The 25,798-nt window shown below is 45.6% G+C and overlaps 6 protein-coding genes across 6 annotated transcripts; 4 read left to right on the top strand and 2 right to left on the bottom strand.

Moving 5' to 3' along the window:
• Positions 1 to 401: 401 nt before the first annotated feature.
• C8R40DRAFT_1058470 (uncharacterized protein) lies at positions 402 to 614 on the top strand (the record flags this gene model as incomplete). Its single annotated transcript, XM_046225207.1, has 2 exons — positions 402 to 533; positions 585 to 614. Coding segments are annotated over 2 exons (162 nt in total), but the record flags the coding sequence as incomplete, so codon positions are not given.
• A 70-nt stretch (positions 615 to 684) lies between these two features.
• Positions 685 to 2,943, bottom strand: C8R40DRAFT_1176344 (P-loop containing nucleoside triphosphate hydrolase protein; the record flags this gene model as incomplete). The annotated part of the gene is made up of 8 exons (XM_046232494.1): positions 685 to 1,310; positions 1,372 to 1,389; positions 1,451 to 1,769; positions 1,837 to 2,005; positions 2,063 to 2,167; positions 2,228 to 2,462; positions 2,531 to 2,569; positions 2,646 to 2,943. The coding sequence occupies 8 exons, from the start codon at positions 2,941 to 2,943 to the stop codon at positions 685 to 687; spliced, it is 1,809 nt and encodes a 602-aa protein (XP_046080914.1).
• Positions 2,944 to 5,223: 2,280 nt separating this feature from the next.
• Positions 5,224 to 7,294, top strand: C8R40DRAFT_1058359 (catalase; the record flags this gene model as incomplete). Its single annotated transcript, XM_046225200.1, has 10 exons — positions 5,224 to 5,347; positions 5,404 to 5,462; positions 5,518 to 5,847; positions 5,904 to 6,083; positions 6,132 to 6,245; positions 6,296 to 6,445; positions 6,503 to 6,597; positions 6,649 to 6,902; positions 6,961 to 7,086; positions 7,143 to 7,294. The coding sequence occupies 10 exons, from the start codon at positions 5,224 to 5,226 to the stop codon at positions 7,292 to 7,294; spliced, it is 1,584 nt and encodes a 527-aa protein (XP_046080913.1).
• Positions 7,295 to 7,498: 204 nt separating this feature from the next.
• C8R40DRAFT_1129079 (small GTPase) lies at positions 7,499 to 8,790 on the top strand. The gene is made up of 5 exons (XM_046229124.1): positions 7,499 to 7,874; positions 7,938 to 8,044; positions 8,099 to 8,307; positions 8,360 to 8,443; positions 8,514 to 8,790. Exons 1-5 carry the CDS (start codon positions 7,771 to 7,773, stop codon positions 8,685 to 8,687), a joined length of 678 nt encoding a protein of 225 aa, XP_046080912.1. The 5' UTR covers positions 7,499 to 7,770; the 3' UTR covers positions 8,688 to 8,790.
• A 1,055-nt stretch (positions 8,791 to 9,845) lies between these two features.
• Positions 9,846 to 11,238, top strand: C8R40DRAFT_1215410 (Alpha/Beta hydrolase protein; the record flags this gene model as incomplete). The annotated part of the gene is made up of 3 exons (XM_046233227.1): positions 9,846 to 9,981; positions 10,106 to 10,589; positions 10,644 to 11,238. The coding sequence occupies 3 exons, from the start codon at positions 9,846 to 9,848 to the stop codon at positions 10,966 to 10,968; spliced, it is 945 nt and encodes a 314-aa protein (XP_046080911.1). The 3' UTR covers positions 10,969 to 11,238.
• A 732-nt stretch (positions 11,239 to 11,970) lies between these two features.
• Positions 11,971 to 12,762, bottom strand: C8R40DRAFT_1073777 (ankyrin repeat-containing domain protein; the record flags this gene model as incomplete). The annotated part of the gene is made up of 1 exon (XM_046226629.1): positions 11,971 to 12,762. The coding sequence occupies one exon, from the start codon at positions 12,760 to 12,762 to the stop codon at positions 11,971 to 11,973; it is 792 nt and encodes a 263-aa protein (XP_046080910.1).
• Positions 12,763 to 25,798: the final 13,036 nt, after the last annotated feature.

The following is a 25,798-nucleotide window of genomic DNA, read 5'->3' as shown; positions in this document are numbered from 1 at the left end:
AATTTGAACTTGTCACGCAACTGGATTTCGATTCCTTTTACTGACACTTGCGTTGGAAGCGGCATACTCCTGTTCTGAGGCCGAATTTGGTGGAATCGGGCGATGAAATGGAAGCGGGAAGGGAGCTGGCCGAATTTGAAACGTCGACAGGCACTGGCAAACATCACGCTGACCGCTCTTGACCGGTTACCGCCACTAGCTGAGAAAAAGGTTCTCCGGGTAATCGAGTGAACTTCAGCTTGAGCGCGGCCGAGAGATGAGAGCAATCAAAGGTCACTTTTGTTATACTGCAGTTGTTTCAAATGAATGCAATTTAACAGTCATTCTTCCTACAGGTGTACTTTTCACATGGTCAGTATAGAGAGCATTCCATACTTCTGAATTTACCCCTGCTTCTCAGTGACGCTGCCGTGAAGCAGATCTTGCTCACTATGAATGAACAGCAGAGTTTCATCATCGAAGATTTGGACGACAATCATCTTGTTATAAAAGCAGATGAAGAATTTCGTGTTCGGCGGCAACTCGAGACTGAGGTACGCGCGTAGTGCACTTGATTTATGTGCTTCGTTCTCATTGTTTCCAAGTTGGAAAAGAATACATATAGTATGGAGTAATTTCGTGATTGGTCGTTGATTAGTCTTTCGCCTCATCGTAGGCAGAAACATATGCGAAACGCCTATGTCCTCATAAAGGTCGTTCGATTAACCAGCTTTCCACCTTTTTCTCCATGAGCTCCTTCTCTAGTTTCTCTCGTTCCAATCGTTCTCGTACTGCTTTCTCCACTCTCTTTGTCACCTCCTGCTCTAATGTCTCTTTCTCTTCTTCCAATGACCCTACCTTTTTCGTCTGCGCCTCCTGATTTTTAGTGGCGTGTTCCTCCTTTTCCTTCTGCAACCATGCACCGATCTGCTCGACTGCTTCCAATGGCTGTGTCTTGTACATCATCAGATACCCTTGCAAGGCTGCCATAGAAAATCCATATTCTGGTATCGCCTCCGCAAAGTCGTCAGCCAACAATTTGAGTTTTTCAATCGGGAATTTGTTTTCACGGAAGGAGGAATGAACCGTGAGTTGAGTGTCATGAGTGGAGGTATATCCAGAATCAGCACTCCCAATAGAATCGCCCGAATCAGTTTCGTTGTCTTCGACGATCTTTGGAGTATTCCTGGGATTGAAGAATCGCAGAAATAACTCTCGTGCTTGGTATTTGCTTGCAAGCTTGAATTCAATATGGACATCCATTCGCCCGGGGCGGCGCAAAGCCGAATCGAGAGAAGAATATTTGTTGGTCGTGGCGAATAAAATACGACCTAAGTACGAATAGTCACTTAGCTTATCCAACTTGGAAGCGTAATGCTCATTAGTATTCACCTTCCTGAGCAGAGACACCTAGATTCATTTCGGAGTTATAAATTCATCGCAACTGACACATTCAAAAAGTCAAACTGACCATCTAGAGCGTTTAAGAGTCCACTCAGTGTAACTCTGTTATTCGAAGGGGCAGGGGTCGATGCCGTTGGAGATCTTGAGGGGTTAGGGAGATTTGCGAGAGCACCCACGGCGTCGGAGTCGCGGCTGAGTCCATGCGTGAAAACAGCGTCAACATCCTCCATGAGCGCAATACATCGTTCTGGCAACTGGTTTATCAAGCCATTCAACGAGCTATCGTCCAAGCCTGCTTTCCCGAGGGAGAGCACGTAGACATCAAGACCAAGTTCCCCGGCAAGTGCGTGGATCAGCGATGACTTGCCGGATCCTGGTGCACCCCACTATTTTTTTGAAATCATGAGTCGGTCTTCAGAAGACCGGTAGAAACGCGGCACTTGGCGGACTTACAAGGAGATAACCACGACGGTAGGGGATACCTCGTTCGGAGTACCAAGCTTTACTTTCCAGAAAGTCACGAGCGTCCTTCAATAACAGCTCCTTGACTCCGGGATCCAAGATAATAGAGGTCATACTGCGTTTAGCCCGGGAAGCTACGTGGCTCCAGCAGTTGCCCATGCTGAAAGAGCGTATATATCACTCTAGGATCGTAGCTCTGGAATGGTAGTGCACGAACCTATCATTGACAAATATACACATATGGTGTTCTTGGGCAGCCATGTATTCTTGTCTGGCTTCTTGAAGGAGGTGTACGAGAATATCTCGATCTCGAGTTAACAGACTGACGGAAAAATGGAATCATGATAACTCCTTTCTGGGATCAGGTCAGAGAGTCCCTTACCTTATCTGTAAAGTGTTTTCTTTATCCCCATACCAGCGAGTTTCCTGTTGAGTACGAATGATGTTCATGTAGCAGCCCTTGTACCAAAGGCTGTACGTGACAGATAGCGAAGGGAGGTAAGAGAGCTTGCGATATGATTTGAACTGGCTACTGTAGTTGTCTTCCCCATCCAACGTGATGGAACTACTCTTAGCGCCGTAGGTTTGAGTGCTTATTTGAACGTCGCGCGATTTTTCTATTGTGAAATTCAAAGAATCAGAAGGAGGGAAAAAGGCTGAACAAAGTAACATAATCAATCCTTACTCCAAGAGGGTTGCTTCGAAAGCCAGACCATCAACCAATCTACATATGACGAAAAATGCGAAAGTTAGTACTAATATCAGTGGCGTGATATACATAAGATTATGAGGGGACATACTATAACAAGGATCTTGATCTTCAAAATATGCGTTCATCCAGAACGAAGAGATCAGTTTGGAGTACATTCCCAAGACGATTCGTCTGCATGTTTCGAAAAACCCTCCAAGCACGATGAGCTTCACCCAATCTCTCAAAGCCGATAATGAGAAAAGAAAGGCGATGATATTGGAAATAGTCGTTTGGGAAGGTGAAGTCGTTGAGGGTGATGCCACCGGATTGATGTGGGGTTCTGCGGTACTGCTGGCGTTGGGGGTCATCATGATCATACTCAGGACTTCCTGGAGATACGAGGCCATTTGGATTGGGAAAGGAGAAGGAGAAGTAAGTAAGTCGGATTACATCGATTGGAAGTGACCCAATATATGTAGGCGCAAAGGCGCCCACACCCCATTCTGAGTTCTAAGTAGTAAATAAGTTTTTTGACTCGTGTACCGTTTAACATCCTATATGTCAGGGATATCGATGGGATAAACGCGGCTTCATAAAATCGTGAAGGAGCCGCTCGTTCAACAGCTTTTTTTTGCAGCTCCGAAAAGCCCAATTCAGCGCTGGGGAGTCGTGTAGAATTTTATTGGGTTTTAATTTTGTGGCGATAAGTGAATCTGTCTATGTAATACGTGGTCGGTGATTATGGGTGGGTACCATGGAAAGCGGAATGAAGGACCCACCTCGAGTCGTATAAGGTCCTCTATGAGCATAGCAAACGCTCTGGCACACAAGTAAAGCGCTGAAGGGCTTCTCGAGCACACCAGAACCGATGTAGTCGCATCGGTCCCGCCAGAAGGCACAGAGATGATGAACAAGGTACCGTATAGATATCATCATGAGCGCTTAGCAGAGCGTCGATTACATGTAAGAGCCTTGCTGATCTTCGTCTGAATATTAAATGAATGTATGAAGTAAATAATTCATTCGGACCTTTTGTCGATGACTATTTCGTGCATGTCGGAAGTAAGAATTTGAAGGCTATTGGGATCGGTAGATAGATCAGTGAGTCTGGAAAGTTGAAAGGCCTCGAAAGCCTGTTAAGTCAAAGTGACAGTGAAGGTGTAGTACAGTTTATACAGATGATCATGCGATTTTCGATATGGTTTTCCCGGCCTAACGCAGTTCCATGATCACTGTTTGGCAGAGGTAGAGCCTATCGACAATCGTGTGGGAAGACATGGTGTTTGGAGTGAAAAGTCTGTGGCCTTCATCGGGCGGCGGAGTCATTGTTGATTGTGTGGTGTATTGTAGGAACTATGCCATGTTCGCGATCTGGAGAAGATGATGGCTTGAGAAGAGAATTAGGCGCCGACTAAATCTTCATAGCGCTGAAATATGTCTTCAAGTTCCAGTGGCATTTCATCTCGTCAGCACCAAGATGGTGCTCAAGCTTGATAACAATGGCCAGTGAACCAAATTGTCAACATAGCTCAAAGGTAAAATCTCGAAAACCAAGTTCCGTTGTACGGCTTGTCGGAATTCCGATGAGAAAGAATCAGAGAAACTTATGGTCGTACGTTAAAGTGAGGCTTCTCCTTTAAAGAGTGCATATTCCGATGACCTTCGTGCGGATCTCAAGAACAAACACTATTTCAATCAATCAATATCGAACATATTCCGAATCTGCAGGCAAACTGGCATCGTCCAAACTCAAACAAAGAGTTGAGTAGTTCAGGTGAGCGTGGTCATTCATTCATGCCTCCTTCCTTCCTTCCTTGCAGTGAATAACGGGAGGCTCAGTTTCAAGTGCGTCAAGGACCAGGGTTACAGACGCGTGCTCCAGGACTATGCTCTACTCTTTTGTAGGTCATGCTCCAACGGGAGCTTCAAATAGAATCTGTTGCCCGCCGCGAAAATATCAACGGTTTGCGAAGAGTGTGGATTGGCAGTCACTTGCCCACTGGTTAGTGACAGATGGCCAGCCGCACGTAGATTGAAAAGAATGCAATCGTTGCGTCCCAGTTATTTCCACTCGGAAAGACATCAGATTGCGTCGAAGTCTTGTCATGCATCGACATTTTCTCCGTGTTCTCGGCTCTTTTGGCAACGGATCCACGAAGAGAGAAACGGTGCTTGAACAAAGTGTTGCTTTTCGAACTAGCGAAGCTCTACCAATGAGTGAAGAAAGTGCAAAGTGCGATCCTGCAAGGGGAACTTCCGTGATTCTCCTGAAACCGTGGGGATATACGCCTACCGGTTACGAAGTTATCCAAAAACAATGGCAGAAACTTGCAGCAAGACTAGGATACCCGGCCTTGTCCGATTCACAGCATCAAGGAAAGTGAATTGGCAAAAGCTGGACGAGATTCTTAACCTTCAGATGACCTGAGAGCGAATTGAGTGCGAACATCAGATGATTCTCTCTCACCTCATAAGTCTTGAAAGAATACGGACCTAGTCTTTCTTGGATCGCGCAACAGCGGAGCGTAGCCAATAGGAGATGAGTTATTAAGCATATACCCCACATCACATGAGGATATAGTAGATCTGAAGCCGCATTAAGCCAATGATCTGGGACAAATGAGCAAGTATAAAAGGGTGTAAATTTTAAAGAACACTCTCTTTCTAACGATCATCTCACACTGACCATGCCATCCAAACAAGTTTTTGAATCTAAAGACGGTGCAACATACACCACTTCCAACGGTGCACCTGTTTCGGAGCCTTATGCAGCGCAAAGACTAGGGCTCAACGGACCACTACTTATCCAAGGTCGGTAGCGAGCGAAGCATATACTGTAAACAACGATAAGCTAATCAATCAAATAGACTTTCACCACATCGATCTCATTGCCCACTTTGACCGAGAGCGTATCCCAGAGCGTGTTGTAAGTGACATCATTGTATTTTGAAATGATATCATACTCAACTTGCTCTCCCAAGGTCCACGCTAAAGGTGCAGGCGCTCATGGATACTTTGAGGTCACGCACGATTTGAGTGACATCACCGACAATGCTCTGCTCAAGTCTGTTGGCAAGAGGGTTAGAACGACTGCCAGGTTTTCCACGGTCGGAGGCGAGTCGGGCTCCGCGGACACTGCTCGTGACCCCCGTGGTTTCGCCATCAAGCTCAGAACCGAGGAGGGCAACTGGGACTGGGTAATGAACAACACTCCCGTTTTCTTCATTAGAGATCCTTCCAAATTCCCGCACTTCATTCACACCCAGAAGAGAGATCCTCAGACTCACTTGAAAGATGCAGACATGTTCTGGGTATGTGTGTCATGACTATGCGTCCCAAAATATCGCTACTCACATCTCTCTTGCAGGACTATCTCGGCCAGAACCCTGAATCTATTCATCAGATCATGATTCTATTCTCTGACCGTGGAACTCCAGACGGTTTCCACAATATGCACGGATATTCTGGCCACACCCACAAGTGGTTCAAGGCCGATGGGTCTTTCGTCTACACCCAACTCCACGTTAGAGCTGACGGTGGATTCAAGGTAATCAACTAACTTTGAAATTTCGCTGCAATCTAATCATCCATTCAGACTCTGAACAACGCTAAAGCAGGCGAACTAGCAGGCTCGAACCCCGACTATGGTACTCAAACACTGTTCGAAGCGATCGAAAGTGGAAACTTCCCGAGCTGGACTGTCTACGTTGTGAGTTCAACAGTTCTTATTCTTCTGAATTCGCACTCACCGTCTCATAGCAAACCATGACCCCAGAGCAAGCGGAAAAATTCCGATACAACATCCTCGATTTGACCAAGGTCTGGCCTCATGGCGAATTCCCCTTGCGCCCAGTCGGAAAATTTGTTCTTGATGAGAACCCTCAAAATTACTTTGCTGAGATTGAACAGGTCGGTGAATGAATTTTTTAGAAATCTTTCAAACACTGACAGCTATGCAAATCTTAGGCTGCTTTCTCGCCTTCTCACCTTGTGCCATACATCGAGCCATCCGCCGACCCCGTTCTTCAATCGCGTCTGTTCTCGTACCCCGATACTCACAGGTAAGCCGGCTCGATGAAGTTGAGTAGTGAAATTAACCATGGTCTCCCAAGACATCGTCTGGGCACAAACTACCAGCAGCTTCCTGTGAATGCACCCATCGTACCAATCGCCAATTTCCAACGAGATGGTCCGGCCACCTTTGTGTCGCAAGGCGCACGGCCCAACTACCAGAGCTCAATTCAACCTCTGGCCTACAAGGGCGCGCAGGGAACCCTCGAGGGTGGTGCTCGAGACTTTGAGCGGGAGCTGAAACACGAGAACTTTGTCGGTGCTGCTTTTAGGGATCTGAGTGTGATCAACGAGCGTGAGTGGATGTTTGCAGCAGCACAATTTTCTTTGTCAATGATTGACTTGCGGTATAGTTGACTTTGAGCAACCCCGGGCATTGTGGGCAAAGGTTTGGAATGACGAGCAGCGTGAGGCGTACGTTCAAAATGTTGCGGCGCACTTTGGCGGTGTCAAGAGCGCAGAGGTCCGAGCTAGGCAATGTATGTCATATTTTTTTTACCGTTCCAAGAAACGTTCTAAGAAGTTGTTGTTTCAGTGTCTGTCTGGGCTGCCGTCGATCAAGGTTTATCCGACCGTATTGCCAAGGCTGTCGGCGCTCCCACTGTGAAGCCATTGGCATTCAAGCCTGCCAGCGAGTCCGTGAAGTTCAGGGCAAACATTGGTATCGCTCCCAACCTGAAGCTCTAAGGACCAGATGTACTTTTGATTTGAAATCGTTGTCTCCGTAAAATCAGCATGTTGTATGATCACAGTGTACTATTTCTAGTGTCGTTCAAATGAAATTTGTTGTACAATCAGTAAATCCAGTGTTCAATTGAGGGCGAAGGGGACCGGGATTGGGTTGCCGACGAAAAGATGTCGTGTGAATAATTTGATCAGAAAACAGCTTTACGCATTTGACACACTCGCCTTTTGCAGCTCGCGTTACGACGGCAGCGTCCATCCATACCTCGACACCCTTCAAGGTGTAGGGAGCGATAAGCCGTTTATTACCTTGCGAATCTTAGGACGCGTCATTCATTTATTTTCTCCTTTTTCCTCTTCACTGTCATCGTACAGCCCGACCAACTCGACCATCTCTTCGCTGTTATATCCTCAGTCTCGGCGTTGGTTATCCTGGATATACCCCCATCGTACCTGTCTGTTATTGATTATCGAGGATCATGTCACACTCAGCTTCATCGTCTATTTCGACGCCCGCAGCTTCAGGAAGTGGGAGCAGCCAGAACTTGCATCCGCACCTGGAAAACAACGACGAGAAGAACAGGTGAATTGTCGTAGTCAAGCAACGGAAGTTCTGATAAGTGACTAATCTGACTATTGTGTTCAGCGTCGTTATCAAAGTCGGCATGGTTGGTGACTCCCAGATTGGGAAAACGAGTCTTATGGTCAAATATGTGGAAGGCAGCTTCGATGAGGATTATATTCAGACGCTGGGTGAGTTCGGTGATATGATTCTATTGCCCTGTTGCGCTCATATATCGCACTCAGGCGTCAACTTTATGGAAAAGACCATCTCAGTGCGGCGGACGACGATTACATTTTCGATATGGGATCTTGGAGGACAGAGAGAGTTCGTCAATATGCTTCCATTGGTCTGCAATGACGCGGTGGCCATCCTATTCATGTTTGACCTTTCGCGGAAATCGACGCTCAATTCCGTCAAGGAATGGTATCGACAAGCTCGGGGGTTCAACAAGGTACGCTAAATCTACTCAGTGCTGGTGCAATCCCATCTCAAACCATCCGCAGACCGCCATACCGTTTCTCATAGGCACAAAATTTGACCAATTCGCCACCTTCCCTGGAGATGAACAGGAGGAAATCACCAAACAGGTGAGGGATGAACCCCTCTGTTTCTTCCGTCCTGTAACCCTGACACCAACGTAAAACCGCATTGCCCCAGGCCAAACGATTTGCACGAGCCATGCACGCATCATTAATATTCTGTTCGACATCAGCATCGATAAACGTACAGAAGATATTCAAGATTGTGCTTGCCAAAGCCTTTGATCTGAAATGTGTCATTCCCGAGATCGAAGGCGTCGGAGAACCGGTGCTGATCTATGTAGATGTTTAAGTAGTAGCGTGCTGGGATGGAATGACTACTCTTTCTTGGTGGGGGGGTTGTAGATCCGTTGTAGGGGCGGGGTGGGAGGTGTATTGGATTTTTTATTTTCGGATGGTACGAGCAAGGAATGAGGCGGGATGAAAAAAAAATTTCAAGGTGTGCCGACCGACCATCTGCATCATGTGTTGACCCGACATCGTGTTGATACACGCGGCCTGTAGATCGCTCGCCTTCCGTGGGAATGGCGGCTCAACATAGGGCTTCGCTGTTGTATCACTTCTTGTAGGCTTGCGAATCTTGGACCACTACCGGATGAAGGGGTGATATCACCCTTTTTTTTAGAATCTCGTTTATCGAGTCTAATCTATCAAAGGAGGATCCCGGTCAAACAAAATCTGACATGGATCAGCCTTTAGTGGACGATTCCTGTCTCCATTTCTTGTTCGGTGTAACACATATCTATTCCTCACTGTGTCATACATATTCCTTTCTAAAACTCTCTTTAATTAACATCGTACACAAATTTGGCCCAAATGTTGCATCTCCCTTTCCTCGTCGTTTTCCTGTTTTGTTGCATAATCTTCGTCCGTCCTCTTGCTCACTCACTCACTCGCTGCCATATCTCATCTCGTCTGTTTTCCGTTTTTCTATTTACTAACGTCAATGAAATACCAACCAACTCCAACTCCCCCCCACGTTCATTGTTCACTTTCTTCAGTTTTCTTTAGATCTGGGTTGCCTGACTCCTTCACTTTCTGGACAAGGCTTGTATTTTTCCCCCTAAACCATATGGCCTTCATCCTTATAATATACTGCTTTCAGCGAAGTTAAAACTATATGGGTCTGACGAGCCTGAGAGAAGCTCGATAAGTTTGGTGCGTCTCCTCTCACCTGCCAAGTTTGGACCACGTCTTACTAGTAGTAGTGTCACATTTTGCAGTCGTTTTGCTGAGAGTCAAGCATTTCTTCTCTGAATGCGAGGGTGCAGCTGCAGCTACATCTCCTTCTGGGATCATGTATGTGCGCTTGAGCATGTTTCTATTATCTGAGCGGATGAGTCTTTGCGGATGTGATGATTTTCCCAACTACCCCTTACCTGCTGACTCATTCATTTCTTATCTCCTTTTAACATTCATTCGCTTGAGAACTGGCCTTCTGCTAACCTCCATGGCGTCCCAGTACAAACCGATCGAGATTCTCTTCAAACATGCGGATGGTATCGACATTAGTATGGATGTCTATCTGTCTCCTTCGGCCTCTTCTCAAAGTCCAGCTCCAATTCTTCTTTGGTGGCACGGCGGGGGTTTGCTCCAGGTACGGATTATCCGCGCCGATGTGTTGTCTTTTCACTCATATTTCACAGGGTACTAGGAAAGGTAAAGACTATGATTCAAGCCGAATTCACAGAACTCTGATGCGAGGTGTAGGTGTCTCTCCTCACCATCTTCGTGCTCCGGCGAATCACAATATAACCTTTGTCTCTGCGGATTATCGCCTTGCACCACAATTCCGCCTTCCAACTATCCTCTCTGACTGCGCCGACGCAATCAAATTCCTCCACAGTGATCAGTTCAAGAAAGCGACTGAGGGTCGTGCAGATCCGACTCGGGTGATATTATCTGGATCTTCTGCGGGGGGATGGCTGTCCCTCCTGTGTGGATATGTCATCGGGTTCGATGAAGCGGGAGTACCCAAACCGCCGAGTGTACAGGGCGTGGTCCCGATCTACCCTATCACAGATTTGGAGGATCCGTTCTGGAATACAACGCAAAGGCCTGTGAAATACATGAACAGGGTAGTCGCATACGAGGAAGTTCAGCCTTTTCTCGATCCCAATGACCCAGAGAGTCGAATTGCTTCTTCTGCGTTGGACAGTCCAAGAGCTATCTTCTATAGCTATATGGTGCAAGAGTGAGTAACGGTAATGGTGTATGCTACGGCAATGATTGTTGAACTTTTTGTCAGGGCTCTCCTGGCGGACCTCTTACTGTCCAGCACCAATATTCCTCCAACCACATTTTCTGTTGCCAGATACCTGAAAGCCCTTTCTTCTCCCAACAAAATGTCTGTTCCTCCGACGTACATAGTACATGGAGATAAGGACCTCAAAGTTCCTGTAGAGCAGTCCCGAAACATTGTGGAGGCGTTGAAGGACCTGCAAAAGACTCATGTTGACGTCGAGTATGAGTATGAGGAACTTCCGGGTCTAGATCACCTTTTTGATCGAGAGCCAAAATCTCAGATGGAAAACATGTACACGTTTATTCAGAACGTTTTCAACTCTCAGTAGGCACATTCTATAGCGTTCTTGGATCTATCGATGTATCAGTACTCGATCCTGAGCCGGTAATGAAACTCACAGCTTACCTTACCTTACCTCCTTGTTCATGGAGCAGATGTCAATATCCATGGTGGATTTTTTGGAAGTGCCCTTCAGGCTGCTGTATAAGGGAAATAATGATATTGTGGAGTTTCTTCTGGCCCATGGAGCTAACAAGTATTGAGGGTGTAATATGGCATTGCTCTACAAGCTGCCTTTTAATCCAATAAGACAACTGCTTCTGACCTATCAGATACATGTCCATCTATCATATAACTCTTCAAGTACATAATTTATTACACTCATTGGTGGGGTATGATTCACAATAGCTTGCAAATTCATAGTGGTAGTTGGGTCACAATCACCATGCTTGGAACAAGTTGGTGAAATTTCATCCTCCCAATATCAATCCTACTATGCCTTCCCCTTGTTCCCTCATTGGCCCCTCCTCCTCTCCTTCCACTTTCAATAACCTCCCCTATCCCTTGCTCTCTCTCTTGCTTGTCCCTTTGTTATCCTTTATGCTGCACTCAATTCATTCTCCCCCAACCTTCCCCTTTGCTCTCCTTACTTTTTCCTTATGCTGAACTTAATTTCTCCAAGTCTTCCCCACCCTTAGACCCCCCCTTTTTTTGCTTTGCTCCCCCCCTTTTCCCTTATGCTGCACTCAAGTCCACCCCCTCCTCTTCCTCTTCAACTCCTTCCTATTGCTTTTACTTGGTCTCCCTAAACAACCAGTATAGTTATGTACACATGAGCTGATCAATGAATGGATATGCAGACAGATGAACAGTAACTACAATATGGAACAAGGGTGTCTTTATGTTGAAAACTGAAATTTCAGATCTCCCCACATTTGTATAACCCATGTAATTTGAAAGATCATAGTGTCATTCCCGAGCATTATTTTTGTTTCCCCGGAAGGAAGCAGCTTGAAGTGCATTCCCATATTGACCACCTTTTGAGCTAACATCAGCCCCATTTGAGCAAATCTTTCACCATATTTTCAGTGGCATTTAGCGCAGCAGCTTGGAGGGCATTCCCATATTCACCACCCTGGGCATTAACATCAGCTCCATGAGAAATTAGAAGTTCAAAGACATGTTGATTGCCTCGAAATGCAGTTGCTTGAAGAGCATTTCCATACTGGCCACCTTTAAGATTGACATTTGCTCCTTTCTCAAGGAGAAGCTTAACAATATCTGCATCCCCAATATATGCAGCCCCTTGAAGAGCATTTTCATATTGACCACAATCAGCATTGACATCAGCCCCTTTTTCATGGAGAAATTTGAAAATACTTTTATCACCCCTTAATGCAGCAGCTTGAAGTGCATTTCCATATTTACCACCTTGAATATTTACATTGGTTCCATTGTTCAGCAGTAGTTTTACAATAGTCTTATTTCCCCACAATACAGCAGCTTGGAGGGGATAACCACTCTGAGCATTTACATTCACTCCATTTTCAAGCAGCAGCTGAACAATAGCCTTATTGCCCCAAAATGCGGCAGTTTGGAGTGCATTTCCATATTCTCCACCATTGGCATTAATGTCAGCTCCTCTCTTGAGAAGATATTTGACAATATTTTGTTTGCCCATACATGCAGCTTGGAGTGCATTTCCATATTTACCACTGTGGCTATCTACTTCTGCACCATTGTCAAGAAGAAGCTGTACAATATTCTCATTACCCCTATATGCTGCAGCTTGGAGAGCTGTGCCATATAGACCATGCTGAATATTAGGATTAGCACCATTCATTAGAAGAAGCTCCACAATAGATTTCTTCCCAGAATATGCTGCTGCAGATAGTGCAGTTCCTAATTCACCTGAGGGCTCATCAATTTGAACCTGGTTTGTACCAACAATCAAACTTGCAGTGCTTTGTATCAAACCATGGAATGCTGCACAATAGAGTGGACTAGACCCATCCATTGATACTCCAGTGCCTAAATTAAATCTTGTCCAGTGTGTCATAAAGTACGCAGCCCCTATCATTTTCCCTTTCTCACCGTCTCGACGCCTTTACTTGTACAATACATCATCCCATCGCTGTCAATCTCCATCGATTACTGATCTATCTATTACTGATCCACCTGACCCACCTTCTCTTTCTATCGGCTTCCGCCTCCTTCCTTGCCCCTGAACTGTACAGTATTACATCGTTGTTTCTCGCAGACTAGATTATGTATATATAGCCAACCCTCCACAGCCTGGTCCCTTATCTTGACCTCTCTGTCATTATCTGGGACCAGGTATGTGCTTACTTATTATTACCTATGACTACGATACTCAATATATCTCTGTCATTATCTGGGACCAGTTCGCCTCCGCTCCGCTTAGTCGCTCCGCCTCACTCACCTGCTTAGTCGCTCCGCCTCTCTGCCTGGCTTAGTCACCCCGCTTCCTGCTCCGCTAGTCACTCCGCCTCTGCCGCTTCGTGACATTAGGTCAAGATACATTACTGCACTGACAGCCTACCGATAAGGTTGTCCTTGCAGGATCCGTAGACACCACGTCTTCCCCAGTCTCGCCCGATTCTGAAACACCTGCTGCCAGTATAGACTGCTCCGCACTCCCGCACGCACTTGACCCCAGAGACCAAGCTCACGCCCACAACAACAACGATACTTGGCGCGATTGCCAGTCTCAACCTTGCCCCAACGCCCTTTCGAACTCGATCCGAGAGCCACTCACTGTGAGCAATATAACCTTCCTGCCAATTCCCCAACCCCGATTGCCTACTCCCATCATGTCGACTCCTGTCCCGCCTGCCCCAAATACCTCTGCTGAGGATCTCATGGCTCAGCTCATCAGACAAGTAGCCAGCCTTGCTACAGCGATGGAGGAACGCTCATCATCCAAGTCAAGCATGAACAAACCCGAGGTCTTCAAGGGTAAAGATGGTGCTGAAGCTCGTCGCTTCATGGCTCAGTTCCAAAATTGGGCGTCAGAACAACCGGATCTCGCCAAGAGCCAAGTTAAACTTATCAAGTCCGCCCTGGGCTTCTTCACAGAAAGTGCTGGAGATTGGGCAACTCCCCATCTGTTACACTTCAGTGCAGAGAATCCCCCTTTCGGAGGAAACTGGGATACGTTCTTGAAGGAATTTAGCCAGCGGTTTGAACCAATGGACCCAGGTATGGAAGCCCGTAGCGAGATCAAGAACCTCAGACAAAGTAAAGGGCAGACAGTTGCAGAATTTGCCCAGAAGTTCAAGGATATCGGAGATCGGACTGAAATGTCTGATATTGATTTACGGGAACGCTTCTTCACCGCCTTACTTCCGGAGATCCGACAACACCTTATCATCGTAAACATCGCCCAAGGAATCGCTCCAACTTTGAAAGAGGCAATCAAACGAGCCATATCGGTGGATGTCTACCTGCATGATCCCACCATGACCGGCCGAAAAACCGGACACGCTCCCGCACACACCGCTCACATTACCCCTGCCGACCCTCACGCCATGGACATTGATGCTACTCATACCAGCACTGGGAATAGCAGGGAGGCCTTCCTTGCCCGTATGCGCGGACGATGTTTTGGTTGTGGAGCTCAAGGCCATGTTAAGCAGAATTGCCCACACAAGGAGACTACCTGCCGATACTGTGGACGCCGGGGACACCTAGAATCCGTCTGTCAGGACAAGTTCATGGGACTTAGTCGCGACCGTGGCCGACGCCAACAGCCTCGCCGTCAGCAGATCTCAGCCACGGCGGCACCATTTACCTTATTCCCAAACGAATCAGTTCAGATTGCCGCCTCAATCCCAACACCTGTCGCTGGACCTGCTACACCGAGCCCCGCTAATCAGGACTTCTCCACCCAAATTGGACAAATAAGGGAATTGTTGGACCGTGCTAATGCCATGTCTCCTCCGTCCTCTGGTTTTCAGCAGGGTTTTTAAAGAGGGTACCCGCTCCGGCTGCACCGAAAGTACCCCATAATCAGTTTACTATGTTCGCTACCTCTTCGTATGACTCGCTCCCATCATGTACAATATCATCTATTTGGGAATTAAATTCCAGCTCCCCACATTTCCGAATTCATGCGAAACTGAGAGGAAGGAACCATAGTATAACAACCGCAGCCATGGTAGACTGTGGAGCTACCGCCCTGTTTTTAAACCAAGACTTTGCCACCAGAAATCACGTAACCTGCGCACCCCTCCATAAACCAATCGATGTATTCAATATCGATGGTACACCTAACCGAGCCGGGCGAATCACCCACTTTGCACGCTTAGCACTCACAGTGGATAACCAGGAGCGATGGATGGATTTCCTGATCACAAACTTAGGAGGAGAGGATATTATTCTCGGACTCCCCTGGTTACGGAAGGTAAATCCAGAGATTGACTGGGAGAAGGGACGACTTTCAGTAAAGCCACCCCGGGTACATATAGAGGAAGTAGAAGATGAGCAGACTTCACACCCTCACCTAGTGGCGTCTACTACCGATAGTCCAATCCAGGAACTCCTGAACGAAGGATCCCAACGTGAACCCAATCACACTGAGGCAGACCTAGAGGAGAATGAAGTCATAACAGCAACGGAGGAATCCCCAATACACCGAATACGAGCCAATCACAAAACGCGTCGGGCATGGGTGAAAGCGGGGATATTGGAAGAACAAACAGAGGAAGTATGGTGCTCAGCAGGGTTCACTTATTCTCAACAACTAGCAGAGGAGGCTAACCGCGATAAACCCATTAAAACCTTTGAGGAGATGGTCCCTGAGCAGTACCGAGACTTCAAGAAGGTTTTCTCCGAATCTGCTTCTGAGCGATTACCTGCCCATCAGCCCTGGGATCACGCTATCGATCTTGTACCCGGAGCACCAGCAACCATGCGGACAAAGATCTACCCAATGTCCTTGAACGAGCAGGAGGAACTCGACCGCTTTCTAGAAGAAAACCTACGGAAAGGCTACATCATTCCCTCAAAGTCACCCATCTCATCTCCAGTCTTCTTCGTGAAGAAGAAGGATGGGAAACTCCGTTTCGTACAGGACTACCGGAAACTGAATGAGTATACTGTGAAGAACCGATACCCTCTCCCATTAGTTGCTGATATCATTAGCCGGCTTCAGGGAGCGCGATATTTCACCAAGTTTGACGTTCGCTGGGGCTACAATAATGTGCGGATTAAGAAGGGGCATGAATGGAAAGGCGCATTTGCAACAACTCGGGGCTTGTTCGAGCCTAAGGTTATGTTCTTCGGTCTCACGAATTCCCCTGCCACATTCCAAGCACTTATGAATGCGATATTTGCTGATCTCATTGCAGCTGGCAAGGTGGCAGTCTACCTAGACGACATCCTCATATTCAGTAACGACCTCAAGGAACACCGACAAGTGGTACGGGAAGTATTAATGCGACTAGAAAAGCACGACCTCTATTTGCGCCCAGAGAAGTGTGAATTTGAACAGCAACAGATCGAATACCTGGGACTTATCATTTCAGAAGGGGAGGTGAGAATGGATCCGGTCAAAGTAGCGGCTGTTCGTGACTGGCCAGTCCCTACCAACCTCCGGGAACTGCGAGGATTTTTGGGGTTTGCAAACTTCTACCGGCGCTTTATCCGAAATTTTGCAAGAATAGCTCGACCTTTGAACGACCTAACCAAGAAGGATACCAGCTTTAACTGGACTGGTACACAACAGGAGGCATTTGACACCCTTCGAGAGGCCTTCATCTCCGCACCAATCCTTGCTCTATGGGCGCCAGATCGGCCCACTCGAATTGAGGTAGACGCATCAGGCTTTGCTACGGGAGGCGCCCTCATGCAGAAGCAAGACGATGGTCAGTGGCACCCGGTAGCCTTCAGATCGGCATCCATGCAGCCAGCGGAACGGAACTATGAAATATATGATCGGGAGATGCTTGCCATCATTGAAGCATTGAAGGACTGGAGGAATTTCCTGGAGGGACTTCCACAACCATTCGACATTATCACCGATCACTCCAACCTCGAATTCTGGCGCACAGCACAAGACCTTACCCGTCGACAAGCCCGATGGGCCCTATATCTATCACAGTTTGATTTTCATATGATCCACCGTCCTGGCCGAGTAAACACCCAAGCTGATGCTCTTTCTCGTATGGCAGTACATCATGTATCAGATAGCGATGACAATCAGCAACAGACCGTCCTTAAACCTGGCCACTTCACCAAAATCGCCGCTTCAATCCTACGGAACCCCCTAGAGGATCGTATTCGGAAAGCCTCAGAACGGGAAGCACAAGTACTGGAAGGTCTGGAAACAGTCAAGAAGCACGGGTTACAACGCTTGGCCAATGGGATAGCTGAATGGGAGGAGGACAACGGGTTGGTCTATTACCGAGGCCGGGTATATGTACCAGCAGACAACAATCTACGCACCGAGGTACTCCGTCAATGCCATGATCATCCAACTGCTGGACATCCCGGATTACATGGGACACTTGACCTGGTCAGCACCCACTTCTGGTGGCCGACACTGCGTTCTTTTGTGGAGAAATACGTTGAGGGATGCGAGATTTGCGCCCGCAAGAAGATCCAACGGCACCCACGAGCTGTGACTCAACCACTGGATGTACCATCCGGCCTATGGGAAGAGGTAGGGGTCGACCTGATAACACAATTGCCTAACTCCCAGGGATACGACGCAGTCTTGGTCTGTACAGACCTGTATGGAAAACAAATCCATGCTATTCCTTGCACCAGCTCCATTACAGCCGAAGGTGTCGCCGATATCTATTACCGAGAAATCTTCCGTCTCCATGGTCTTCCCCTCCACTTCAAATCCGACCGCGGACCTCAGTTCGCAGCTAAACTCATGCGATCCCTCCTCGCTAGACTGGGAATTAAATCAGATCTAACCTCCGGATATCGTCCTCAGTCCAATGGCCAAACTGAACGCGCAAATCAGGAAGTGGAAAAATACATCCGCCTCTATGTGGGACGACGACAAGATGACTGGGCAGAACACCTCCCCATGGCGGAGTTTGTGATTAACTCGCGGACTCACTCGGCCCTAGGCATGTCCCCATTCGAGTTAACCTACGGATACCTTCCCCTGTTCAATATCCCGGTTGGTCAACGCAGCGGCATTCCAGCGGTGGATGACCGCATACGGATTCTCCGAGAAGCGCGACAGGATGCTGGAGCTGCCTTACATCTAGGAAAGAAGCAACAAAAGGAGGGATACGAACGTGGGAAGCGAAAAGCGCATCAATTCAAAGTTGGGGACCTAGTTTGGCTAAGTGCGGAGGACATTAACCTGCAGCTATCCAGTGAAAAACTAGGAGACCGACAGCTAGGACCTTACCGTATTCTGGAGAAAGTCGGACCTCTGGATTACCGCCTTGACCTTCCCTTGTCATTAGACCGCCTTCATCCTGTCTTTCATGTCGACAAACTATATCCATGGAAAGGTAACCCCATCAATGGCGAAATACCAACACCACCAGAGCCGGTGTACTTAGAAGATGAAGATGAACCGGAATATGAAGTGGAGGAGATCTTGGACAGTCGGGTACGATGGAAGAAGTTGGAATATTTAGTAAAATGGAAAGGTTACGATGCAGGACACAACTCTTGGGAACCCGCACCCAACCTCAGCCGGGCACCAAAAATTGTTCGGGCCTTTCACAAAAAACATCCAACAGCGGCAAAACCTTGACCATCGAGGGCAATGGTCATAAGGAGGGGGGTAATGTCATAAAGTACGCAGCCCCTATCATTACGCAGCCCCTATCATTTTCCCTTTCTCACCGTCTCGACGCCTTTACTTGTACAATACATCATCCCATCGCTGTCAATCTCCATCGATTACTGATCTATCTATTACTGATCCACCTGACCCACCTTCTCTTTCTATCGGCTTCCGCCTCCTTCCTTGCCCCTGAACTGTACAGTATTACATCGTTGTTTCTCGCAGACTAGATTATGTATATATAGCCAACCCTCCACAGCCTGGTCCCTTATCTTGACCTCTCTGTCATTATCTGGGACCAGGTATGTGCTTACTTATTATTACCTATGACTACGATACTCAATATATCTCTGTCATTATCTGGGACCAGTTCGCCTCCGCTCCGCTTAGTCACTCCACCTCACTCACCTGCTTAGTCGCTCCGCCTCTCTGCCTGGCTTAGTCACCCCGCTTCCTGCTCCGCTAGTCACTCCGCCTCTGCCGCTTCGTGACACAGTGTAAAAACTGAGAACTTTTATCTTCTAAAATTTCTTTAGTTAATTGCTTCAGTGAATCTTCTGGAAGACACTCCTGCTGCTGCTTGCTCGATTATTTCAACATGATTTGCCCAATACTTGATTGCATACTGTTCAAGTGGAAAATCATCACTGTGCAAAATTGTGCTTTTCCACTGCAATAAGTAGGTGATGCACATTTGAGCAATTATACTATGACCTAGTAGCTCATTTGTCAAGGAGAAATTCCTTTACTGACGCATGTGCAAGTTGTACAATGCCATTTGAATTAATGGAAACCAAAGTTGAATCAATGATTTTATCCAACTTAATATTCATCTGATAATTTGGCTCAACTTGTTGCCTTTCCATATTGATCAAAAGCATGGCCATGATTTGTTTTTGACTTAGAGGTTCAAAGGTGTATAAGAGCCATAAAAGAAGATTATGTGCATCTGTCAAATTGGGACCCTGTTGACACTTTTTGATAGCTTGAATATAGGTTTGTTTCAAGTCAGGAGGCAAATTTTGTAATGCTTTCCGGACTGATATAGGCTTTGCACATTCTTTCAATACATTGATTTGGCAATTGATCCAATAGAATCTGATTATTAATCAAATCAAAAATTAGACTGAAATTGCCATTTTATAGATGCCAGTTAGTACTTACACTCCTTCAGCTTTTGCCTTCAGAGTATTTTTGACCTCAGTTTTCAGGTCTCCTGTGAAAGAAAGCTTCACTATTTCAACTTCTAAATAGAGCTCCATATCATGATCCAGCTGCAAATTATTCTTTTCTAGTGAAACTTCCAATGTGGCCTTTTTTAATGGACTTTCTGGATGTTGTCTGCTTGTAATTGCAATCCAGCTACCTTTTGCAATAGCCATAGTAAATTCAAGGACAGATGTGATTTCTTTGCACTCATCCAGAGCATCAAGAACAAGGTGAATCTGGCACCCTCTCTGGATCAAGTCCTCTATGATGTTTTTCAATGTGCCTTCTAATTCTTTGTTGCTTGGTTGTGCAATAAGAAGTCCCCTCCTTGATATTTCATAGAGATTTTGTAGTGCTGGATGTATTTTATGCATATGAGAGCCCATTTGTTGGACAAGTGACAATAAAAATCCTCGGTAGCTTGATTGTGTCCCAGTATTGTCACGTAGATCAAAATAGTGATAATATACCATTTTTGGGAATTCATGGCCGAGATATTCAATAATTGTTGTTCTAGTAAAACTGATGTTAGCATGCAGAAAACCCTGAATATTTGGCTAAAGGTGGTAATGAATTCTTTCAAACAGTGAAAGCACTCAAAGTTGTCTACTAAAACTTCTTGAAGACCTGCCAGAGAGTGCTTTGGCTGCCAGCCAGTATCCTTGCTCAAGTTTTGCAGATATAGTACTCTCTACCACATAAACTCACGTTAGAATGGTTTTTCCAGATCCAGCTGCAGAAGATGTAAAGGGGATACAGACTTTCAAAAAGGCTCAACACTTGCCTCTGCCTTGAATCCAAAGAATACCAGGGTGTGTTACCCACTGGATAAATGCTGAATGTTCTAGTATCCACTAGCAGACCCCTGCGGGGCACGACGAACCTTGCTTGATGTATGTTTTTGTCTCTCAAACCATTTTTATCCACTCATAGGGTAACGAGTAAGAGCTGCAAATGAATCAAAACATGGCGCTACATATTATTTGTTTTGAGCTAGATGTCCAACACAAAGTTAGAAACAGTCCCGGTCACTTTCAGACAGTGAATAACATCCCATAAAGCATCTTGAAAGACCTGCTGCTCAACCCCTTGTCTTCCAAGGGTATGCGTATAATGAGTTGATGCACGTTGGGCAATTTCATGCATTCCAGTACACAATCACCCTACAACATCTTTGACAAATGAATATTTCTGAACGTTTAAAAAGTTGTGCATTGGGTTAAAAGAAGTCTGAATAGAAGGAAGGAAATGGCAATTAAAGCGGGGATTATGGAGCGAGTATGTAGGAATAGACACAAAATAAGGATAATGAAGATGAGTACAGAGGGACACGTCAGGAAAGAAACGATAGAGAAGTGCTTAATGTGTAAAAAAAATGCATGGGCACTTGGCAAAGATGGGGTGGCAAAGGACCTAGCAAGCAAAGTGATCTACCTGTTCCAGGAATTTTTTTGTTCAAAGCTGTCATGAAATTGATGGAACAGTCTGGTGCAGCTAGCCATTCTTGGAGTTTTCTCTCTTTGTCACTCAAAAAAATGTCTGCAAATACAAATTTTGAGCCAAGATTATTTGACACATTCTTTACTTACGGTTATAATTTGCATAGAAAGTACTGTTGGTGATAGAGAAGTCCGTTGCACTCTGAAACATCCTTTGAAAAAATTCAATATCTGGATGCAGTACTCGATAGAAAGGGCCCCAGATGTTTGTTGTGAGAGTGCTTGGTGGATGGAACAAATTGAAATTGCCGCTTCTTATATACAACCTGCGTGCCGGACAGGCGCCCAGCGGCAAGGGAAGTGAGCGTCTATTCAATTAGCTGTTGCAGAAGCCCCGGAAGCTGCTACTGAACCCGACAGTGTCCGGCATAGTGGCCTACATAAATGACGCTCTATTTTCGGCCTCGGAGTTTTGACCCAGGTTTGACCCCAAAAATTTGGTTCGGCGCTGACACTATAATGTTATTGCAGGCTGTTGCTCTGTGTTGACTCCAGGTCTAATTTATTCGAAAATGAACGCAATGACAATCCTGAGCTGATCCTGAATACAATATCTAAACAGCGCCGGCCAGCGGCAGGGCCCGCTACCCAATTGATGTCGACGCGTCGACGAATGGTTGAATGACTACACTGCTGCACCGTTCTTTTCTAGTTTTTCATCAAATCCATTTCAGAAGTTCCTGATAGATGATATTTCAATAATTCCTCATATTCTTTGCAAATATTCATAGAATCATTGTTTTTTGAAAATTTCTCATGGATGTTCCAACAGAATCTGATGCTTTGAAGAATCCTTGACAATTTTCCATAAATCTAATAAAGACGAATTTTGAAAATCCTTTCATGTTTGCTGGCAGTTGTCAAAGCAGGCAGGGAACAAATTTTTGTCCAAGTCCCAAGTCAAACTGGTAGTCAGATGATGTGGACGTATAAATTCCCATGCAGTCGAAAAATTTTTACCGCGTTGCTTTCCCTCTTGCCACGACGACGGGAGCCCATTTGCAGTCTCTGGTCCTCAAGGCCTCAACTTCAACCTCAAGACCTTGCTTTCCCTCTTTCCTTGCTGCAATTCTGTATATTCTTCAAGCCAAGCATTGTCAGTCTTATCTGTGAATGCCTACTACCTTCAAAATCTAAGTCTCACCTGTCCTCGTCGTTGCCCAGCATATTTTGCATCTGGAGTGGAACTTCAAGGTCATATCTAGTATGTTTATATATAGTAGCTATTGTAGAACCTGTAGTGTATAAGCTCGTCCAATAATATTTCCTTGTGTCTATTACATATAATGCTGTTGGAAAAAAGCAAGAGCCCAGTTGCAAAGAATCATAATTGCTGTTTTAGGCAGTGTACGTGGCATCATCTGTGCCGTTTTCTCATTTAAATATGTGAACAGATTCTCGAAAGACTTTGAACGGATTTTTGAAAATGTTGACTTTTGAAAATTCAGGCCAAATGTGTGCCTGCTCGTTCTTGGAAAATTTTTATGATACATTACAGCTATTTGCAGTACCGAAGGCGCGCGCAGATATTTGCCGAAATTCGCCGGATTTTATAAACTTATGAAGCTCTATCTTCCAACATGCATATCCAGCTCAAAAATCATTATTACGCTTAGATTCTTCTTGCATCGGGTTGGAATTGCAAAATACTAAGTCCTGAGTGAATCATCCATGGTGGTAGTGCATGTGGTTCAAAAGTTAGGACAGTTTGAGTCTTTCGACACCCGAACATGAAACTCTCAATGAATTTAGCAGACACAGCAACCAAAATGGACATATGATATTTCAGGTATGTACCTGAGGGCACACCAGGAGGAATTTGAGAAAATAGGGCTCGAAGACGGGTTGCAATGGATTGAAAATTTGAGGAAGTGGGTTACTGCCAGCATTCAACAATCTTAGACTATCTCATTGATCCAGATGGTGATAATGATTCTCAAATTCATCAATTGGCATAGAGAATTTGTTTTGAGGCTGCAAAAAGCATGTTACAAGGTGTAATACCAGCAAACATTGAATGCCACGTACCTCTTGTTGTGATCCCTCATTCCTCATCATAGTAGCTTCAAGCCTATTTAATGCTTCATATTCATCCTCTGGGGTATTGCGCTGACTTGTAATGGGTCTCATGAAATTTTGGATGAGTGAAAAACAGATGAATGGTGTGTGCGCAAGGGAGTGATAAAATTTCACATGGATCACCGCGAACTTCCATACTTTCAAATTCTTTGGCTTCAAGTCTTCAATGTAGCCTCAATAGCAGATGCAAGGGCACTGTACTAACATTTTGAGAGGTATTACAGCCCTTTCCATAACTATATGGAATTCGATTTTTTTGAAAACCTGTGAGGTTGTGTTTGGCAAGATCACATGTCAAGTTTTCACCCTCAGTTTACTTGCATGTGCTATGCGTTGATTCTCTGAAGATATGAGGGTTTGGGTACCAGTAATGTTTTGGGAACTGCAAGTTTCAGTGAAGAATATCTGCTACCACCTCGGGATGAAGAAATCTGTCATTTATCATATCCTTGTGCAGTATCGAGACCATGGATGACTTCGACCTGCCTTGTGTCGATAGGGCCGACCCTCTCTTTTGAATGACACTGATACTCACTATCTCTCTGCTCTCATTGATCTCTGACCTTGCATCTACTTGGATGAAATACAAGCAGAGCTAGAAAGATGTCACCGAGTTCATGTCTCAGTGCAAGCACTTGTACGTGCACTTCAAAAATTAAACCTATCTCTACTGCTTTTTTCGTCTTGGGCTTTGTAAGTGTATACATAGTCAGAGATACTGTAACTTCTGTCTCATGCGAGGTAATGTCCTCTTCATTCTCATCTGAGCTCGACATAGGGACTGAGTTAATAGAAACGATGTCGACAACGCGCAAATATCTATGAAAGCAGATGCACGTCTAAGAGAAGGTGATGCCAAACACAACCTTACAACTTTTCAAAAAAATCGAATTCCATATAATTACGGTAATAGCTGTAATACTTTAAATAGTTGTGACATAGGCATAATAACACTTCTTCCTATAACTTTTTATTGAAGTAAGCTAACCACATGGACGTTTCAATCAGGACTTAGAATTTTGCAATCGCAGGCCAATGAAATTAAAATCTCAATAAAATATTGATTTTTGAGCAAGATATCTATGTTGGAAGATAGACCTCGACAGATTCATAAAATCCGGCGAATATCGGCAAATATCTTGGCGCGCCTTCGGTACTGCAACCAGCTGTAAAAGATTTTCAAAAGAAAAACTGATGAAATTCTTTCAAAGAACCGTGCAGCAGTGTAAAATCCAGTGAGTAAAAGCACGTGGCAGGACATTTGATGGCAAAATCGAAATGAAGTTGAGTCTACAAAACCCTTCAACCTCTAAAGAGGTAGCGGGAATTACTTTCCCGTTCTCATCTGCAATAACAATGCCCACTTTCGTTCAACGCGAAGTTAAACACACTTAGAGGCATCAATGCACATCAAGGCTTATAAGGACCGTTTGCTGTTTCTATTTCCAACGCCGCAGCGCAGCACAGCGCATCCATACGCTTCGTACTGGCACAACCGGGCCCTACTCTCAAACCCGTTTCATTCGTAAGGCTCGAACCTCGCGAGTTACATGTCCCATTCTGGATCGGAGTATCTTCGGGCTCAATTTCAATAATCACAACATTTGCAAGTCGTATGAATGTGCATGCTATCTAGAATTAGCGGGCGAATGTGAAGCCGTTGTAGAGCATTAGTCTTTATCGCGCTCTTCGCTGTTGCAAAGCTTTTTAAGCTCTGCCTAAAGCCTTGGTTCTTCGTCCACCTACACTGAGTGTGTACTGCAACTTTGACCTCTTCCTCAATACACATGTACCCGGTGCAATTTACGATTCGGAGACCTGTCCTGCGACTATCCTAGACGCCGAGCAAGATCACTTATAGAACAGGCTGTTGTCTACCGCGGATGGATAGATATCAGGGTGACGAACGAATGTATAGCACGGATATTGGGCAATGCGATAGCAATTGGTCGCCACTAACAGTACAGCAGATACTCCGTTTCTACATTCACAACAATCTGATCGTCTCCTCTCTGACTGAAAGTTATTTTATGATCTACGTGTGCTATCATAGATGGGGGCAGGAATAGCGGGCTTGGTGCTGTCGATAAGATGGACTCATCTCGATCTCTCCCGAAAGTAGCACACGTTCCGACTCGAGCCTTGGTGTGAAGGTGTACAATAATGCATAAAATACAGTGCAGGCCAGTAAAATACATGTCCATACTAGTGCAATTATAATATCTACTGTATGTACAGAGGCATCGGATATATATCGCAGGAGACGGTGGAAATAAGAATACTTGTTCTAGTTTTTGAATTTTACATCT

The sequence above is a fragment of the Lentinula edodes genome (assembly GCF_021015755.1).
Source record: "Lentinula edodes strain Le(Bin) 0899 ss11 chromosome Unknown C8R40scaffold_51, whole genome shotgun sequence".
Classification (NCBI taxonomy): Eukaryota; Fungi; Basidiomycota; class Agaricomycetes; order Agaricales; family Omphalotaceae; genus Lentinula; species Lentinula edodes.
The sequence above is the reverse complement of the archived record's forward strand: the minus strand, read 5'-3'. Positions and strand labels throughout refer to the sequence as shown.

Bases quoted from the DNA above. Each gene is read 5' to 3' on its own strand.
- C8R40DRAFT_1129079 (XM_046229124.1), top strand. From the start codon at position 7,771: ATGTCACACTCAGCTTCATCGTCTATTTCGACGCCCGCAGCTTCAGGA. The intron at 8,045-8,098 runs GTGAGTTCGGTG...TATCGCACTCAG, and splicing joins GGATTATATTCAGACGCTGG to GCGTCAACTTTATGGAAAAG. The intron at 8,308-8,359 runs GTACGCTAAATC...AACCATCCGCAG, and splicing joins AAGCTCGGGGGTTCAACAAG to ACCGCCATACCGTTTCTCAT.